Source organism: Lichenostomus cassidix, chromosome Z (assembly GCF_008360975.1).
Source record: "Lichenostomus cassidix isolate B80296 chromosome Z, HeHo_3.0, whole genome shotgun sequence".
NCBI classification, from domain to species: domain Eukaryota; kingdom Metazoa; phylum Chordata; class Aves; order Passeriformes; family Meliphagidae; genus Lichenostomus; species Lichenostomus cassidix.
In genome coordinates, this window is record NC_139511.1 from 18,921,014 (window position 1) to 18,942,655 (window position 21,642).

The 21,642-nt window shown below is 38.3% G+C and overlaps 1 protein-coding gene across 3 annotated transcripts in view; it reads right to left on the minus strand.

The window, feature by feature from the left end:
• The window catches only part of DTWD2 (DTW motif tRNA-uridine aminocarboxypropyltransferase 2), a 64,282-nt gene extending 42,895 nt beyond the window's left edge, over window positions 1-21,387 (minus strand). The window contains exons 1-2 of one of the 3 annotated variants that reach the window (XM_085041979.1): window positions 17,955-18,107; window positions 17,159-17,287 (exon numbers count right to left, since the gene is read on the minus strand). In XM_085041979.1, the coding sequence (XP_084898105.1) occupies window positions 17,159-17,256 (98 nt within the window). In that variant the 5' untranslated portion in view covers window positions 17,257-17,287; window positions 17,955-18,107. Of the gene's footprint in view, window positions 1-10,676; window positions 10,721-17,158; window positions 17,288-17,954; window positions 18,108-21,228 lie in introns of those variants that run through there. The other 2 variants (XM_085041978.1, XM_085041980.1) reach the window with 2 other exon arrangements.
• Between the last annotated feature and the right edge of the window lie 255 nt (window positions 21,388-21,642).

Here is a 21,642-nt window from a genome sequence, read left to right on the forward strand (position 1 = left end):
ATAGAAATATCCTTACCAGGAATTTTTAATCTAAGTCAGAAAAAAAAGAAAATAAAAATTATTTAAAATTCTTTGGTGTACTGCATGAAACTGCTGAAATTACTAGCTGAAGAACAATAACTAAAGAAATTAACTTATGCTTAGTATGAAACTGATGTGCTGAATGATCAAGAATAAACAGAAGCAAGGAAGTAAATTTGAAGTTATTCACAAGTAACTGAAGTTGTCACTCCAGAAAACACACATTCACATGCACATGCTCTAGCTCCTTGCACACGTTATTCAACCACTCAGAAAAATGAAGAATTTTCTTAACAGTGAAACTAGTACCCATATTGACCAACTAAAAACACACCATCTTTGCAAACAAAGCTCTCTAAGCTTAAAAAGTACAAAGTATTTTCAGCAGTGATAGGCACTTGGAGCACAATCTCACCTGCACCCTCCTGGTAACCATTATTAACAGTTCATACATTGATCACACAGGAGAGACAGTAAGCAATGAATCACTGCAGCAGATTTGATTCAAAGAAATGAATTCTGAAAACAGGTTCAGATTAAACTCATTATGAGCCTTTCTGAGAATGAATTTGCTTATTCATAAGAGCACACACCCACACAGGTGGCCTAAATAATGTTACAGCCATCCAAGCCAGTACAACTGCTCCCCATTCAAACATTAGTATATGAGTAAATGGCAGCATTATAAAAAGGCAGCAACAACAGATAAGCTCCTCTTTATCAGTTCATAGGCTGTGCTGATTTAAAACCCATATTTCTAATGGGTTTTCCCTTCTCCACAGGATGTACAGTTAAAGGTTACCCAATACCAGGCTAAATTGAAAGTGAGGATGAGGGGAATGTTGATGCAAAACAAGGAATTAGTACTTACCAAAATAAACGCCAGGAAAACTGATTTAAAATATTTAGACTAAAAGGCCCACAGACAATAAATCAGCCTAATGACAAACTGTCAGTTATTCTGATACACTCTTCTGGTATACTGTTCTAGTAGCATGCTGTTTTTCCTTCACACTTCTAGTGCTGGCATTTTCCTGCTGCTAATGATGAATAAGTTTGGCACACTCTGTTGTATTAATGGACAGGCTTTGGGCCTACAATTAAGCACTCAGTAATTTGACTATTCATTGGGCTACCCAAGGGACCATCATCATGAATGAGCTGAAATCAACCTCACTCCCGGGTCTGGTAGGTTGCTCTCCACTGCAATCCCATTGCTTTTCCAAATTTTCCCACATGCAAGCAACTTAAACAGAAATCTCTGATTAAAAAAAAACAATAATCTGTTTTGTTAACAACCTAGGAGCAGCAAATACTGTGGAAACTGTTTGTTGCCTGTGCCCTGACTGTTAAGTCAAAGTTCATCCTCTTTTTGATTGTCAGGTTTATCAGAAACTCAGGTGTGTGTACCAAGTGTGATTCCTTGGTTTCTCCCCAATAGCTGGCTCACTCTAACAGCAGTTAGTCCAACAGCTGGTTTCACTAACAAGGTTAGTTGTTGAAGTTCTCCCCATAATGGCATTTTCTGCTGAACAGAGATTAGGGCATGAAGATCTGCTACAGTAAGCTGCTCCAAACAGTTAGCTGGTGACTTCAATCCAATGAGCTACACTGTTCATTAGCTTGTATAAGCAAACAAAAAGAGCTTCCGGTGATTTCTGACCTCAGGGTGTTTAATTATAACAAATTTCACTAGATATAACTTACGTACTTTCAAGTCTCCCTTTGGTATATGGTTTTTGTATTTTCCACACTGGTTTGGATTTTTCACAGCTAGTTTTTTAAGCTTTGTTAACCTCACAGAAAAACATATAAACAAACCCGAGTAAAAAGAAGGAAATTACTTGGAAAGTAAGTATTTTCAAATAGTTGCAAAATAAACTCTACCTATATTTTGATTTGTAGGGAGCAGAGTACAGACTATGACAAATGAAGTATTTCCCAATATAATTTAATCACACACATATGCATATCTGTCACTTAACTTTAAGCACTCAATTAGGTACCTAATTATGTTGAATACATACTTTTACAACCCCATCCTGAGGGCAAAAGACTTATTTCTGTAATTTTACTTTGGAGTCTAACAGTTATTTGTGAGACAAAAAAACCCCCAACTTTATTCCTACATGAAACCAATATTACCAGTAGACATCTGTGGGACAGGAAGCACTGCAGAACAAACCAAGTTCTGTTCCACCACCACAAAAGCAGCCTTTGCTCTGAGAAAGGCCACCTAGGCAGAAAAGGCATTTTGTCCTTTTCTTTTGTTTAAAGATTCTGTTTTAGTCTTGCCCTACATACACAGCTGATACAGAAGAGAAGGACCAGCACCAGGAACTTCTTTAACAGAGAACATCAGTTTTCTCTCATTTCTGGAAATCAAAATAGCAATCAACTCTTGGTGGGAGCAGTACCATTCCGAATATTAAGGACAAGGCTTGTGGATGGGGATTAGGATTTGAAGGACAACTTTTGTTTATTATTCACCTATATGCAATTTCAGTACAACTAGAAGCTACCAGGTAGATTCTCACCCGTTTTTCAATACAGTATTTCTAGTTTAAAAACTTATGATGAAGTAACCTATCACAATGGCATGACTGAAAGAAAAAAATAATCATAAAATATCTTGAAAGAGTGGTCCATGTGAAAAAGACAGCCACATACATGTATTTACTTCACAGCTTTCTTTCCATTATTTGTATCTAAATTAATGATATACAGAATAATATTAAGTCTATCTTCCCAGCAGAACTGAATCTGGACAGTGGATTGTGGTGTCAGGTTTAGTGTGATTACTAGCTTCTGGGCAGAGATACTCTAAAAGTAAATATGCAGTAGTCTGGAAAATAGTGAGCTAATTCTGAAGCTCCTTCCAAGTCTCTGTATTATTTCACTGCAAATATGTCCTCACTTGCTCCAGAACTAAAATTTACCTTGCTACATGTCCAAAAGCTTCATCTGAGAACAAGCATCACCCTGTGTGCTCTTATACCCATATTCAGAAAACTACAGGTAGGTAATTCAAGGATTTAAACCCAAAGTAAGCAAAGACTGAGAAAGATACAATTTTATGCTCAGCATTTGTAGACATTTGTATGGAAACATACAGAGGCTGAGTGAGCCAAGCACATGTCCTAGAAACAATGCTTCCAATATTAAAATAAGGAAAAGGCTGATGTTTTTTAACTACTAACACTTGTAGCAACATATTCATGTTCCAACACATATTGCCAAGGTCAGGCCCCAGACTGTACTTGCAAAAAAACATGCCTGCCAAAACAGAAATGGCTGCTTCAAGTATATTAGATTTCTCTAGTGTTTTCGTCAAAACACCAAGGGTTTCAAGGTCAAAACCCACCTGAGAACTCTGAAGAAAAGCCACAATGTTACCATATGTTTTTTATACTAATGCTTTAATATATGTTTTATGCTGACACAAGTCCATTACACCCACGCATTAAAACAACATTCAGGAGTTTTACAAAGCTGCGTGTGTGGGAAGTTGAAAAGGAGAAGCCCATTTATTTTAAAAAATTTGAGAATACTTTTATTTTCACTACTTTTATGTTAGAGGACAAACACAAACTAAAAGTGTATTTAAAATACATTTGGCATTCTCCACCTTAACAATAACAGCAACAGAAGGAACATAAAGGAAAGAATGGACTAAGTTAAACGTAGCTAAGTATTAAGTTATGCATTTAGGAAGAAACAATCCTAACCTGACATTTAGAAAAAAACAGGGTCTATAGTTAGTATGACATAACATTCAATAGTATTAACTTTCAATAAATAATCCTCTGGAAACAGAAGTTCAATGCCTGGCATATCTCAAAAATGCAGATCAGTGTCGTAAAGTGTTAGTAAGAAAGGATGAAATAATTAAACACAGAACATTATCATGACACTACATAAACCTCTGGTGTGCACTCTGAGTGCTGGAGAAGGCAGATTAAAAATACCCAGAGTAATTTCTCATGTCATCATGTCTAGGTTTCTTCTAGGTTTATTTTGGACATTCTTTACTTAAACAAAATTTCAAGCCTTAGTTTTAATGTGCTTTTCTGAGAAAAATCAGGCATAGAAGATTACTCCAACTTTACTGTGCTCCAGCTCCCATTTTTTCCTCCAATCTTTTTCAAAAGACTTAGAAACTCACTGGTCATGCGGCATTAAAATGTAAAATTAAATCCTTACAAACTTAATTAGGAGTCAATAGCCACATAAAAACACAGCACCAGAAACACAGGTGGAGGGAGTAGCAAGAATAATAACAGAGCACTTCCTTTTCCATGTGGTAATCTGTATAACACCAGCTTCCTGACAAAGAGAAAAGGAAAAAGGGAAAAAAAAAAGCCATATTGCTAAAGTTCTGCTACCCACAAGGAGTTATAAATAAACAAAACAGGTGTATGGGTTTGTTTTGTTTCGAAGTTTTAGGTTTTTAATGGTGCAACCAGTTTATTTAATGGAACATATTTTAGTTTCCTGAGTAAAAACATACACTTAAATGTGTATGCACAGGAAAAGCATCTTATACAAATCAAAGTGAAAAATCTCTTTTCAAAGAAAAGATCACACACAATAGGAAAAAGCTTGTTTCCATGCTACCCAACAATATGAATCAACTACCTTGCAAACAAATTGCCTTCAGGTGCAAAAAAGGTAACAAGAAAATTTAGTTATCCTAAAAGTTTTGGTAACTTTTTCAACACAATTAAGGACAGCAACTTTAAGCAACAGAACACAGAATTAACGTAACTCAACCAATCTAAAATCTAGAATATTTGCTCTTAATTCATATGAAAAGTTCTACCACAAGCTCTCATGGTATCATGAAAAGAGCTATGGAGTCATTTGGTATCTCTCCATTTTGCAGATCATTTTCCAAATCACAAAAATGTGAAGTGGGCTAAAGAGCTACAGACTTCAAGTTTGAATGTCAGGACTTCATATAATACCATCTCAGTATCAGCTTCCTCCTTCTACTGCTCCAGAGTCCCAGCCAGAAAAAAAAGCATCCTCTTAGAAACATTCATTTAGACCAACAGTATAAGTGAATCAACAGCAGAATGGGCTGAGTTGGAAGGGATTTTCAGGATTTTCAGAATCATCTCATTCCAACTCCCCTGACATGATCAGGGACAACTTCCAGTACATCAGGCTGCTCAAAGCCCCTTTCTGGCCTTGAATGCTTCCAGAGATGGGTCACCCACAGCTTCTCTGGGACAGCTGCTCCAGTACCTCACTACCCTTATAGCAAAGAATCTATTCCTAATATCTACTTTAAACCTAATTTTATCTCTTTCATATCACAGATATTGCCTTTTTTACAATTCAAACCTGCAATGTACTATAAGTTCCAAAATTTTTTCTCTAGTTCCAGGACAAGCCACTGCAGTATTAAATACTAAATTCATTAAAATATGCCAAATTAAGTTTAGTTTTTGTACCAGAAGACAATCAAGGCAGTACCACAAATTTCCAAACTAATAAAACCATAAAATTGACCAATTAAATAGAGGTTACCATTGTATTAAACAAGTTCATTTCCAGGGCATTTTCCTGATAGTTGCACAGTTGATAAAACAGCATCTGTTCTCCTTGCCACAAGGCACTATCAACACAGCAAGCCTGGTCACAGTACAAAGAGGCATGATATACAACAGAGGTATTCAAAAAGCAATGCAGTATTTTTAGACAAAAACTGCCTTTGAATTGATCTAGTATCCCACTAGAACTAGCAGGGACAAGGGGTGCAGCAATGGGAAAAGGCAATGGGATGGGGTCACAGATACTTCAGAGAAGAGGTACAGAAAGAGGTTCAGAAGGGGCACAGGGAGACAGACTCATCCCCCTGCCTCTTAACAAGGCATGCACTACAAGTGAGCAGCTAGGAGATCACAGAAATATTTGCTAGCACTCAGATTCCTTGGCACCAACCCTCAGCTGCTCCTACATGGTATGGTGAGAAGACACATCCCTTGCCATTCTTTGTTTTCCACTCTCACCACTACAGCCTTCTGTGCAAAACCCTGATTTTCCGTCATAGTCAAGATTTCTCCATCAATTTTATAACTTTGCCTTCTTGCATATTTCAAACAATCCTGGGCCTCTGCCCAGAACATTGGACTTCAGAAAACCCAAAGAAAGAATAAGGTTGTCACGTGACAGAGGCATCAGGGAATACCAGCAGAGACCAAGTTCAACAAGAAACACCTATTTACATCTGTTTCATGAACAGTTACGTTGTATCACATAATGGATGGGGAAGATATTCACAGCAATAAGAAACGTATCTATCATCAAAAGTTACTAAAGCATGAAGATACACTTTTTAGGTCAAAAAGTCACAAAACCACTATTCCTATCAGCCACAAATACCACTCTGATTCCCAAGCACCTGTTATTCATTGTTTAGCTCTCCATCACACGAACCTCACGTCTGACCCATTTGTTCTGAGTGTGGTTTCCTGGCACAAATCGCCATTTAAAAAAAATAAGCTACAGACCATGATCCAGCTCCTACAGTCAGCAGGAAAAAATAAAGTTCAGCAAGTGTTGAAAACAAGAGTACAGACTATATGTGGTTCCATTTTAACATTTACTTTCAGAGCAACCCAATATATTTCAGGGATTATGTCCTCAGCTCTTACTGGGGAAAAAAAAAGAAACAAATCTATCTCAAAAATAAGAATCATAAAAAGTATCCACAAGTACTTGCAAGTCTTAAAGAAGATGTTGTGCTACTGCTGATTTTCAGCTCAGAGTTTTCAGCTGTTGACAGCCAGCTACTAGAAATGGGATTTATATCACAAACTCATTTCTTCTTCAGCACCAAACAACAATCAGTATGTAATGATTTTCAGTCAAAGTTCAACTGGTCTGGATTTGAACAACTGTAGCAATACATTTGAAAAGCCTTACTTACAAAGATTACAAGATCTTATTCATCCTAGATTTAAGACTAAAACTGGACTAAAAAAGCAACCCTTCAGAGGTAAGGGACAGAAGCAGTCACTTAGTTCATTACAATCACTGAGTTCTCATTAAGGAAAACCTTCATATCTTTTGGGAAATTACATCTCTTAGTGCAGTTCTCCAAAAATTAGGCAAATAAGTGAACATGCATACATACATATATGTATGTATTTCTCCTTATAAAATGTGTATTTGTAGAAATATCTAAAATTAATGAAGAAAAAAATCTTTCCTTCCAAGTAACTGGTAGCTTCGGTATGATTCCAAACTTCTCTTCTATTCTGCATTACCATATTTTTCACAGCAGTTTTCAACACTAAGTAAATAGTGTAAGAGATTTTATCCTCATCATCAATAGTAGTAGCAGCACATATTGAAGACATAGTATCTAGAGAATTAACAATTACAGGTAAGGTGGCTTTTATGTAGAAGTTTGTAACACTACAGTGACAGACAATTATATTAGAAGAACTTTGAATTAATTTGGACATTTCCTTTAGACTTTGACACTACAATAGAAAGCAACAGGTTACTCAACAAAATTAGTAGATTCTTCAGTACAGCATGTATATGAATGCTGTAAGAGTATGCTATCCTTAATGAGTGATCTTTCGCATATTTTCATGCTGAAAGTATACAGACAAAAATCAATATATTTCAAAAATGAGGACAAAGGCAGCATGGACGTTATTAAAGGCTTTTAAGTTGTGCAGTGTTCTCATGTGTCCATTTCCCAAAGCAAATAACCTTTCTGCCTGACCAATTAAATCATAAATAAAGGACAAACAAGATAGTTTGGGGATTTTTTCTTTCAGCCTGGAATGTTCATGGCAGCTTTACAAATCTAATCAGAACATATCCAAAACAACAAATATCTTCTAGTGCTTTAAAAGAGCAAAGGTACGAAGAAGAAAATAACAAAATATCCACACTGCATAATTTTCTGAACTTATTACATGTAAGCAGACTTTGGCAGGCAGCTTTCCTTGTAAATAACTTAAATTAACAAATCAATAGAAGAACATTCTTTCAACAGCTTAACTGTTTACATTAAAGTTGGCTGTGGTTTTCACTGGAACTAATAGGAGTAAATAAATAAAATAGCATTTAGCTTATGCAGCACTGCAGTCATTACAGAAAGGCCAGGAAAGCCAAAAACTAATGAGCCTGAGATTGTTGACATTTTCATGCATCTTGGCTCTATAGTCTGGCAAAATAGCTGGCACCCTGACAAGCTTGATGCCAGACAGCTAGCAGAGCTTTAAATTTGTTGAAGAAGGTGAAGCAGTAATGGCATTTAAAGTGAGCCACTGAGACATTAAGAAGCTAAGCTCAAGTATTACATTGCCATCTTATAATACCCAATCAGTTTCACAAGTTTAGATGCTATCACAAGAAAAGACAAAGCAGGAAAATTGTGTAACCAAAACGCCTCATGAAAACATTCAGAATTTTCCAGGGAAGAGAGGAACCTACCAATCTAAGCAAGAAAGGAGAAAAGGAGAAAAAAAAAAAAAAAAGAAAAAAAAAGAAAAAAAAAAGAAAAATTTCCAACAATACAGCATCAGCATCTTGGGTCTGGTAGGCTGGGTAGCCCGTTGCATGCCTGCACAAAGAGCCTTTCCATGTGGCTAACCAGTCATTCTCCCCCTCTTGTTCTCACTCTGGTAGCTTGGTGTGAGGGAACACAGGCTCTTTAGTACCCCATGTACAAGAAAGGTTCACAGTTAACACTGCAGTGAGACAGGAAAGCTGAGATCAAGACGCTGCTAACAGGAGCTACTGAGAACACATTTCAGGTGCAGTGAGGGGTTCAAACAGCAACTGAAGCTGTGTAAATGCAGTCTACAAATCTAAAGTTAAACTACCTAGAAGTTTCCTGCACTGTTGTTTTGCTACTGCTTGTTTCCTGATTAAAAAAAAAAAAAAAAAGATTACAATTTGTCATTAGGGGTAACATTGCAAAAATCTATGCAAGCAAGAATAAAAACTTCTAACACTAAATTTCTATATCCCAGTTTATTGGTTTTTTTCAGTTTTATGTTTGAATTACATGCATGACAGTCTATTCAAAAAACACTGACCAAGTTTCAGTAAAACAACCCTTCTATCTCCACAAAAGCAATAGGTCTTTTGACATTTGAAGTTTAGGTCTCCTATGCAACTTCATCTTATCTAATATAGTATTTTAAACATAGAACCTATTGAAATGTATACTTATTTTTTAATAACAAAAGCAAGCCTGCTTCCTAGTTAGAAACAAGCAGATGAGAAAAGGGAGTTACATTAAAAGCTCACTTCTGCAGCAAATGAACTCAAGGGAATTCTGCCATTGATTGTTAATGAATGCAGGCTCAGTACCCACACACCTTTCAGAAGAGTTAAGTTCTTGTGTCTCTCAAGAATGCTATATCCTCACGATGCTATATCCTGTCACTTCCAGCTATGAATTTACCCTTCTTCCTTTCAAAAATTAAAAAATATCTGTGAAATGAAGGTATTATTATAATTTATTATGGTAAAACAGCATACAAGAGCATTCCCTTTCTAAACTATATTCGGCATTAACACAAAAGTAGATAAGTTCTATCAGACAAAGACATAAAGAATAGTATCTTTTATAATGTTAAAGAATAAACACTCCTGCTAAAAGAAAGATCTACCATTCTCTGTAGTTTATCTTCAACTGAATACAAGTAAAAAAAAGAGTTAATGGAGCTTCATATGATGAATAACATGTATTAGGAAAATGGTTAAATATGGAAAATAATCTTCAATTAAAGTATTGTAGTATAGCATTCATTTTTGCCATAGATGGTAGCAGAATGAAGTTGCGTTTATACACTTAGAAAACTTCAGTATAACTCAACATTATAAAACCATACAAAAAAGGCACTACGCAAGCAATGTTCTGTTCAGACTTCCGGATGCCACTTAGCTGTAGGAGCACTTTAAATGTTACACTGCGCTCTAGTGTCCTTTTTCTGCATAGCAGCACTTCTGTCAAAGACACTGATTCTGATCTTGCGGCAATGTTATTAAAAAGCAGTCAGTTTTCTGATATAATGCAACAAATTAATGTACTTTAAAACAGTACACCTGTTATTTAAAGGTATTTCTTTAAAATATGTTGATTTTTACTGAATACAGAATATTTACTTTATTTAACCAGGCATCAAGCTCATCAAGCCATTTTAAAGCCTTTTTGGGATACCAGAAGATGCTGCTTTTAAGGTAAACGATCAGTGCAGTACAAGTGCTTTTTAAATGCTTAATATAGCAGTCACCACATCAAACCTCAGAACCACACTGATTTTTACCACTCAAGGTGCTTTGCAGGCTTCATGTCTTGGGAAAAAATTCCTTACAACAATGCTCTTTTAAATAAGAAAGTTAGAAGTCTGTTGCGTAGATGAAACTTTCTTGTGTAACTTGGAAACACTAGTTTTATAACTGATGTAGTACTTTTTTAGCAAGCATGTTTATAAAAGTTAACAAAAAGAAGGTTAGACTGCACTTGAGTACCTCATTAAGAGACTGACAGGAATAAGTGAACTACCATAGTTAAGATTTTGCACTCATAAACGTATTATTGCTTGGTCTGAGAGGCCGCTGGTATTAACTTAAACAGAGCAAAGCTATAAACCGACTCATAAAATAATTCAGACCTGGACAGCTTTGGACTCAAAGCAGGCATAACTCCAAAGGCCTCGAGCCAACTGATCTCAGCCTGCCAGAGTCTCACCAGGCAAACCGCTCTAGCATTTAACTGCTCTCACAAAGTGTAATTCGTTTTTTCTGAAACTGAAAATCCATCTACACTCTGATTAAGATGGGACAGGGCCTCTTCTACCACCAGGGGATGCTGCTGGCCCACACTTACCCTGCTGCCCACCCTGCTGCAGGTGGTTCCCTTGCAGGCCAGTATGCAGCCTGACCGTGATATCTGGCTTGTTTAGCCCTGTGCACTAAGGGCTAAATGTGCTGAATTTTGTGAGGTTCCTCATAACTAGACAGCTGTCAGTGTCTCTCTGAATGGCAGCTCTAACCTCCTGCAGTACAGCAATTTCTCCCTCCACCTGGCTGTCACCTGCAAGCTGGCTGTGCATGCCTTTCACCCCACCCACCTGGGCACTGGGAGCATGTTCAACAGTTCTGCATGCAGCATAAGCCCCCACAAAAACCTCTCCTGCTTTGAAATGTCAATTGTTTGAGCTCCACAGCCCAGGACACTCTCTTAGTTTATATTGTAGACCAATTCCACTAGTCTGTATCTTCCCAGCTTGACTTTTGCAGAAAGCTCTCAAATGCTCCCTTAGTACTCTTATCTCCTCAGACAAAGGTAACCACCCCTACTCCAGAGCCCCTCATCCTGGGCGGATACTGTTAAATCCATTAACCAGTCTGTCAAAGAAGGTGGGCATGCTGTTCTTCCATTTGTCCCCTACCCACACTTGTTTTAGCGGTACATGACTTCATTAGTCATCTGATAGTGCCCTTACTAAATTTCTCCCCAGTCCCTCTCTAAACAGCTACAAAATCTGCATTTGCAAACAGGAACAGAATACAAAATGAAAGCAGTGGCTCATAACAGAATTATATTAAAGCATAACTAACTTAATAGAGTCTGACAGATTATATCCACTGTACCATTATAAATGTCAAAGACATTACTGCAGCAGACTTAAAGACTGAAGCTTCAAGATACTTGGGTGCCTAGATACCTTTAAACCTACTTAAGTTTAAAACATATACTTATCAGCATCCCTGTTCCAACTTTGTAAGGCATGAAGTGGCTACACACGTAAGTAAGCTTACTGTACACTATGGGTTACCTTTTAATCTACTTGGAGATGACATATTCTAAAAGGCACTTACAATCTACTTAATGCACTGTATTAGCTGCCTACTTTTAATACATTAGGGTTTTAAAAAGAACTTAGATGGTCAAGGAGAATTTGACTTAGGTCTCCAAAAGAATTAGCACAATTGGATTTCATTGCTCTTTCTTTGGTATTTTAATGAAGAAAATTCCATTAGAAGGTACAATTAACAAGCTCTTCTATTAAAGACAACAGAATAAATTTAAACACTAAAAAATAAATTCAAACTCTAATGATTTTACCGCCTCAAGACTTCATCTGATAGAAACTCTACCAAAGAGAATTTCTAAAGATTCTAACCAATAATTCTAATAAACCAAGGGAAAAAGAAAAGTGAGGCGGGGGCTAACTCCTAAATTGCTTAAGTGTAATACTGAATTCAGAACTATCAGGAAAAACAAGTTCCATATATTATAAAACTGAATTAGACTACCACTGTTGTCATCATACACAAAGCAAACTACAAGAACCCACAAATTACCTTTTTTTGGATCATCCTTTTTTATAAAAAACCACTGTCTTTATTTACCATTTTATAGCTGTTACGAATATAATCCATTGTTAATAAAACTAGCCTTGTCTCTGATTAACTTTTCAGGCAGTAGATTTCCTCAGACTATTTGGCTTCCTTAATAAACCCATAAACTGTACGTGCTTTTTAGAGAAGAAGTGTTTTCTTTCCACTGTCTGACAGAAGCATCAAAATATTGAATTCCTGAACATTTCACATTCATTCCAATTTGATTCATTTATTCTCTCCCTAGTGCACAATTCACCTATTTTCAATTTCAATTAACTGGACTTCTGGAATAAATAGAAATGTTGAAGTGCTAAACAGACATATAGGCAAGAATGCCAATTCCATGACACCGTAAGAAAATAGAAGCATTTTATAATAAATATTGCAAGGTTGTATAAGCTGATATTGTCAATTCACACAAAAAGTGTGCATTTGAAAGTGCTCCTTCCAAATGTAGGATGCATGCACACTCAATTTTATTTAATATTTCTAGCCTTTTGGACAATAGTTGATTGACTGTTAAAAAAAAAGGGGGGAAAAGGGAAAGAAAACTGTCAGAAAATTGTATTATCAATTATTAATATATAAAAACTAAGGAAAACATGTTGAATGAAATAAAGATAAGCCACAGTAAGTATCTGACTACTCATTAGATAAAAAACAAATTCATGTTAACTTTACAACATAGATCATCTACTATCTACTATTTTGTGCCAGAAGAGCCATAGGACAAGGTTTCCAGGACTCACTTGGTCCATTTTCTTTACATAGTTCACAGGAAGACAAAAATTACATACAGAAAGGACACATTCCCCTTCATGTAACTAGTACACCTGAACATTTATATTAAAGTAAATTTGAGATTAAACAAAAATCATCTGTTAGAGACAGTTTGCAGTCTTCAATATTGACATGCTCAATATATTTAGGAACTGAGTACAAGAACTTAAAAATAAATTCTTACCACAAATTATAGGCATAATTGTGTAACTCAGAAAATGTATGTAGAAAGATGGAGAAAAAAAAATTGCTGTTGACTATGTCTTAAAAACCAAAGGAGAGGCATGCTTCTAGTAACAACACAGACAATAACTAAGTTGACACATCCAGGAGTCTGGATTATTTATTTCAAGCAAAAAGCATTACGGACTTCCTGAAAAACACTTCAGCAGAGTTTGTGAAGCAAAAGTACAACCCTCGTAAAGTTACAAAAGTGCCAATTGAAAACTGAATGCAGTGCTCAGAGCACCATTTGACTTTAAAAAAATGGGAAAGGGACACACAGGTGTATTGCAACGAACAAGTGTGGATGGGACATCAGGCGGTGGAACGACATACAGTCACTAAAAGGAAGAGAGAAGACTCCAAAAAACACCACAGCTGAAAGGGAAAACAAAAACAAAAATCACAAATGAAAGACATACAAAAAATAGCTGGAAAAAGTCAGAAATTCTAGGCATACTTTCAAGAAGGGAAGAAGGTTTGAGTGATGCACCTGAAGTGACAGGAAAGCTTCTTTTTTAAAAATTAAACTCAAACAGAGGGGAAAACTAAAAAATTTAAAAAAACCAAAAAAACAGGTAACTGAAAAGAATCTGACTGAGACCAATTAGTCACAGGATGCTCAGACTAGCTCTATAGTACATTACATCATAAACAGCTGGGGGATATGTCAGGGCTGGGTCTCCTCAAAACGAGATAGCACCGCAGGTGAAATTCACCTATGCCAGTGTCAGATGTAAGCCCCAGAATTTACATGAAAAATCACTGGATTTGCTGAACTTAAACCAACTCTTATTTAGATATATGGGTAACAGTCTTCAGCTGTCACCGCTTTCTGTAACTCCCACAGAATGGAAAGTAAAATTCAACCTGTTTTTAGGTTTTGCTTTATGCTGTGTTTATAAAAATCAAAAGCAAATCTTGAAAAATAATCATTGCTATTTTAGTACTCCTTACAATTAAACTGGGAAGGCTTGATCAATGTTGAAGCATTTTGACCTCTTTCACAACACACTACCATCCCCAAGGAAAAGTTGTACTTGGTGTAATTACAGAACAGAAGCCAATCAAAGGTACTACAGTTGTTTTAATTAACAAGATTATTCTCTGCTGCAGTTCTTGTCTTTGGTGCTCCTATTAGCCTACAGTTACCCACAGTCCACAAGCGGCCAGCCTAACATATTCTTTTTCCTTTTTTTAATGCCAGCAGATCAAGAAGCATGCTAACCAAATCAGCTGAGGCACAAAACAAGCCTGAAAAGGTCCCTACTCATTAATCTGATCCCAATATAATATGAAACTAATAATTGCCTTTTAAATTTAGCACAGCAGAAATAAGTAACAGTGAAGTCATAAAACCTTTAATTCACCAACAGCTCTGGCACCCTCATTATTACTAATATGGACAAAAGAAACAGCATGAGAAACTGTGGCACATACAGTAACTGCTAAAAAGAGAACAAAAATAAATCATGTTCAGCTTGATATTTGCAATTCTATCCAATAGAAGATACAGAATTTAGTGAGCAAACTACAATCTTTTAAAGCAACATTACCAGAAGCATGTTAAGATTATAAAAGGTACTGAACTTCAAAACTAAGGCTTGATAATTTTTCCCCTGACCTTTAGCTATTCTTAAAATGTGGTACAGATTACATATACTGTAGTTCATCAATTTCAAACCGTTTACATCTAAATCTGTAGTTACTAAATTCTACATCTTTTTTACTGTCAAGTACACAATTTCAAGACACCCTCTTAACATTCCTCAAAACTCCCTGACAATCTTCTATTGAAAATAAATTCAAAACCTAAAAGACATTTGTGTCTATCAAGAAAGGGTAGTTCTTGAATGGAAGAGACTTTCCATTTGTACATTCATGCTTTTCATGCCCCCAGCCCTATTAAAATTTCTTAGCCTTTTTGGAAGAGCTGACATATTACTGTATAAATCTCTGCTTCCCCACTGGCAGAAAAATCAACATAGCCACTTAATGCTGAAAAAAAAATTCAGTTTGTAGAATAACTTTTGGTTGTTGCAAAAATATGCACTTATTGTTAAAAGTATTCTGCATTCTGCTGTAAATCATTTGGGAATGTTCTTCTCTTAATGTGTTCCAGTGTAAAAGTCAAAATAATAATTTGTTCTGCAGTCTTGTGGCTGGATTCTCTGCTGGCCAGGGAAGTACAACCAACTCCAAGTCTAGGGCAAGAGGCCACTTAGCACCTTCTTGCCTAAGAGCTTTACTCACCTTCTAGCCTTCTGAGTGCACTGCTTCTGATCTCTCTGTGTGAATACACATTTCCCCAAGCTGGCTAAGAATGCATAAATCAGCAGACAAAAAGGATACAGTCATGGCAACACAGCCCTTCTCACTTCACTTTTGCTACAGGGCTGACAAAGCCCCAGCGAAGGGTCAGACACCTGATTGACACCACGGTCTCTGACTTTCTCAGCTGCCTATATACCTACACTTACAAAAACCAAGATATGTTTGCATATCTACTGTTATGTATTACCTTATTCAAATAAAAATCACTGAATGTTGGGAATAAACACTTACTTTATATTCATATTAAGGAGATAAGAAACCTTTGTCAAATCCTTCTAGCTATTTTTTGAAGAAATACAATCTACAGGTGAAAAGGCCTGCAAACATTTTATCAGGCTTATCTGTGTTGAAATTAGCTTACAAAAGTGTCATTCCAGTTAAGGCAATTATGTCCCCAGGTCAGGACAACACTTCGGAAAACCTCTGCAAGCAATTATGGGGTCAACACAAGGTTTGCAACACAGAATTGCAAATGCATCATATTTTTTGAAAAGTAATAAATGAAAATTATTAAGGACAGAAATTCAGTTCCATAGGCCAAAAATCTACTTAGAGATAAATAATTTGAATCCTTCAGTTACACCCCAACACATAGAACAATATACCCACTCTTCTATTAACAGCAACAACTGAAGACAACCCCTTTAAAAATCCTAGTTCCTCTCTCCAGTGCTTCCCTTCAAAGCACTCCCCTCTTCCTTAACCTCAGACTGAAGTTGTGCCACTTACAAAGTCCTTCTACAAAAATCAAAAGGCAAAATTAAGAGGTAATTTTGTCAACATAATCGCTTTTCACACACGCTCTCTTAGATATTATCTGCAAAATACTGAATATTTTACCTACCAAAACAGCTTTCTCAGCAAATGCTGATGCTGTAGAGATAGTCATGTAAACTACAGTACGTAGCATCTTCATAATGTAACCTCTGACTGCAATTAAGTCGTAGTCAAAAACTGGAGGGCCAGATTCATATTTACAAAAGATTACTATTTCTAGCAGTTTCTGTCTCATCTCAGAATTAAATTTTATTACCAGCTACTTGTGATCTTCTGACAGATCTCACATTTGCCATTGTCTCCTTACTATCATTGGTGGGTTGACCCTGGACAGGTGCCACATGTCCACCGAAGCCTCTCTCACTTCCCTCCTCAGCTGAATTGGGGCAGAAAATATAATGAAAGGCTCATGGGGTGAGATAAGGACAGGGAGAGATCACTCACCAATTACTACGCAAACATCAGTTCCCAGTTCCTCTACCTACTCTTCCCCAACAGTGTGATTAGTGTCCCCTCCCACAAGAGACAGTCCTCCATGAACTTCTCCAACACGACTCCTTCCCCTGGCTGCAGTTTTTCATGAGCTTCATCAGTTTGGGTCCCTTCCATGGGGTCACAAGTCCTGTCAACAAACCTGCTCCCATGTGGGCTCCTTGCCCCACAGGTCCACAGGTCCTGCCAGGAGCATGTTCCATCCATGCTTCCCACAGGACCATAGCCTCCTTTGTGCATCCACCTGCTCTGGTGTGGGGTTCTCCAGGAGCTGCAGATCGAATTATTAACAAATATGTGATACTTATGTAAGAACATTACGTTTTTCCTAAAAATATGCAGCAGCACCATGTCATCACAAATCATTATCAATTTATCAATGCTATCAAGAACCCTCACAGCACCCAAATTCAGTAGAGTATCTGTAATATTTTACATATAGGCAAAAGGCATATTTATATTAAAGGATTGACATTACTCCTTTTCTTCCCCCCACCCCTGAAATATATATTCAGCATAGCAGCATATACCATAGCAGAACTGAGAAAACAGAAATTGTTGTTAACCTAACTTTACAACATAAATGGGTCCTGCAAACACAGAGGACTGTTACCAGTGGGTATTTGTGATGGCCTACAAGAGACAATAAATGATACTCAGAGTTTAAAATCTTAGTTTCTCCTGCAAATTCTTCATGAGAAGAATTCTTCCTCAGAAGTTCTCCTACAACAATGACATTCTCCAAATGTACAGTTAAGATTTGTGGCAAGAAGTCAATTGTGTATTCATGGCTCTTGTACTATCAAAAGGCTTTTTCCCTAACAAAGCACCATATATCTACAGAACAATGAAATTTGACCCACAGAAGGACATTATTTCAAAATGTTAAATTGCTATCAGTGTCACACCACAAAAATCAAATTGTAGTTCTACATTACCTCAGTTGTTGGGCCTGCTCATTTTGTTTTTCAAGCTAAAGCAACTTGGAAACTATATTAAGCTTATTCTCCTATTGAAATATTCTGATGGGGGGCTTCAACTTCTGAAAGCAAGTAGAACACTTAAGTTAGCTATGAAAGCCTTAAGAAGTTATCAATTCAAAGTTTATCACCACTGACCTTTTGAGTTTGGCAGATAGCCTATGTATTAAATTCTCACCTCAAGAATAAAACAGTCAACTGCACATACTTCATTTGCATCAGCTGCTTGCCATCTCAAACACCAACTACAAGCAGAGTAATTTTAGACTTTTTTTTCTTATCTGGCACTTAAACACACAAAAATCTTCAAAATGTAAATTTACATTACATTACTTCATTCAAATTCTCCACCACAAGCTATTGCAAATACTAATATTTTTCCCACCACCACCATGGGCAATAGAAAGTCTCAAACACATAACACTTAAAAACATCCTGTTCCATCAGGACACTCAAGTGACATTCACATTATCTGACATGAAAACTTATCTACCTTACTCCCACGTTTCTATTTCACATCTTGACTGACTGAGCACTTGTTAGCAAGTTGTCAATCAGCTTCTTGCCATATCTAAAAAAAAAGAACCTGAAATCAGCTCCCCTGAGGAATTACCAGATGATGCTAAAGAGAATCTGTTCTGCCATGCTTTTGTACTGAATTCGGACCTAAATCACATTCATTAAGGTACATTACAATAAAAATCTAGAGTTCAGAAAACTGAGGAATTTAATTAAACATACCTGGCCCAAATCAGCATGATAATGTTCAGGGTAATATTTCTTCCCATGAGGCACCCTAAATTACAGCCTTACCCACTTCAACTCCAAGTGAAGACACAGAATCTCATGATCAATGAAAAGCACAATTTAGCTACAATCCTGAAAAACAGGATGGAGAGGATACACTGTGAAAATACACTGAATGCACAGTTCAGTCTTGCATGATTGTCACAATAAAAAATTGTGACTTTCCTTTTTTCTTAAAAAGTAAGCAGCTCTGTAGCTTTTTCATTCTCCTTGGCTTCTCTGCCCCTACCTTTCTTTCAGTGTCTGCACTCACTGCACCCATGCTCCTCAAAAGCAGATTCATCAAAAAGTCATTCATCCACAACTCTTCAGGAAGCTAATACTTTAATACTATATGGTAAACAGGAGCTGACTAAATTGCATCACGTTTACTGTGAAAGAAAACAGAAATCCCTGTTCCAGAAACCATTTTCCTACGTGACTCACCATAAAGTCTACTCAAAATTGAAGGAATTAGAGTAAATTCTGTGAAACACACTGACAAAATAAATAGCAGTACTCTACAGGTACTTTAAAAGAACTCAAGGTCAAACTGCTCCATAAGGAATGACAGTGGGTTAACTCTCACTCAGCAATTCCTTGGCATTTCAGGACTAGAAATGTAGAGCAGCAAATAACTAAAAGAAATCTTCAACAAATAAGACTGTTAATGTGAGCAGAAACTACAGATAAAAATATGGTTACTGGACTCTCAAAAAATTACATTATTTACATTAAAAGAATTGGCATGGCTTTTGCAAAAGGAAACCCTGCTTTTCAGAACTATTTAAGATCTCTGACAGAGTCAGTAAATACAGGGGTAAGGGTGCTGTAGTTGACAAAAATCAACTTTGGCTTTCCAAAAGACATCCCAAAAGGTTGTCCAAAAAGGACCTTAGCCATAGCATGAGGAAAGGTCCTTACAAATATAAACAAAACACACCACCCAAGGCATAAATCTCTGGCTGACTTGCTCACACCTGGAATACTACGTGCAATAAAGGCAGATGGAAGCCACAGTCAAAATACATGAAAAGGTAATTCCTCCCCCACTGTGGCTTGTAGGCCTGTGGTGTCTTCTTGCCAGCCAGATGCCGTTGATACATTAAATTTACACAGAAATTCAGATTAGAAAAAAACCCAATATTTACTGGGGAATATTAGATATGAAACCACATGCAGCTCAAGAAGTTCTTTGATCTATAGGTCATTGGCTCTTTGAACTATAAGTCATTGGAGAAAAAGAGGGCAGCAAAAGGCGAGTGTCACTCACCTGCTTGGTTCTCATCTTTGAGCATCAACTATTGCTATGACTACTTTTTTTAACAGAGAACACTTACAAACACTATGACTGGTATGTTACATATTTTTTAATACAACAGGAAGCTCACCAGGAAGAGGCTTCTGAACTCTGACACTTGAAAAGAGACTACAACTACACTGTTAGCAAAACTGTGTGCCCTTTCCACTTGTTTTACCAATGAACAGGAATAGATCAATCAGTACAGTGGCTGGGAACCGTTTTTTCTTTGGCAGTTATGCTCAAGCATTTCAGTTCAGGATCGTGACAACCTGCACTCACTTTACCAAAAAGACATAATACAGAAACATAAAATCAGGTTTTGAGGTATTTCTGTAAGACCACATGTCATTGTCTGCTTTAAAAAGATACCTGAGTTCACAGCAAGTTGTATTAACCAGTGCTTGAATAGATTTCAAAATTAGCTGTAACGGTGCTAGATAAAACTTGTTTCTCATTTTCTTTTGATGAAGTGCCAAAGGCTGCCCCAGCGTACTGAAGCCTCACGTACCACACTGCATGGCACTGAGAGACACATGTTCACCTCTGCTTTTCAGAAGTATGCATACAGAGAAAAAGTGTAGCACGCTCAGTCTGTTGAGCGTATTGCCCACCGCATTTACCCACTCCTTGGACAACAAATTTAACTCATGTCATGGTATTTCTACACAAGAAGTGTGCACATGCCTTTAGGACATGATGCCTTTGGGACATGATGCCTCCTGGACAAGAGGCAGCAAGCAGAAACTGATGCACAGGAAGTTCCACCTAAACATGAGGGAAAACTTCTTTACTGTGCCTGGACCAGATTTTCCAGAGAGCTTACGGAGCGTCCCTCACTGGGGACATCCCAAGAGCCACCTGGACACAGTCCCGTGCCATGTGCTTTGGGATGGCCCTGCCGGAGCAGGGAGGTTGGGCCGGATGACCGTGCGGTCCCTCCCAGCCTGACCCGTTCCGTCACTGTGCGGTGAAGGGCCAGTGAGACGCACGCTCGCCGACCCGCTCGGTGCGGCTGACCCTGAGGGCGACTGCGTCCCGCCGAGCCTCCCACCGCACCCGCCCAGGCCCTCAGCGCCGCCTCACGGCGAGCGGGGCGGAGCCCACCGGCCCCGCCGCACCTCCGCGGCCCCGCGCCCGCGTCACCTGCAGCGCCCGCACACGGGCCGCCTCTCGCAGCGCTCCACCGGCAGCTCCCACAGCCCCTCGCAGCCCTCGCCCTCCCCGCCCGGGGCCGTGGCCGGGCCCGGGTCCGCCCCGCCGCCGCTCCCCTCCATGCCGGCCAGGTCCCCTCCGGTAGCGAGGCCGCCGACCGCCAGGGGGCGCCGCCGGGCCGGAGAGCGCGCCACCTGCGCTCACGTGAGGAGGCGGTACCGCCCCTTCCCGGGGCTCGCCCAATAGAAGCGCTCGGAGCGCCGGCGGAGCCCCGCCCAGCAGGGTGGAGCCAATGGGAGCAGCCGGCTCTGCCCTGCGGGGCGCGGGCGGCAGGGGGCGCTGTCGGCACGCGGCCGTGGCGGGGAGGCGCTGGGCCTGGCCGGGCGCTGCCCGGAGCTGCAGGGA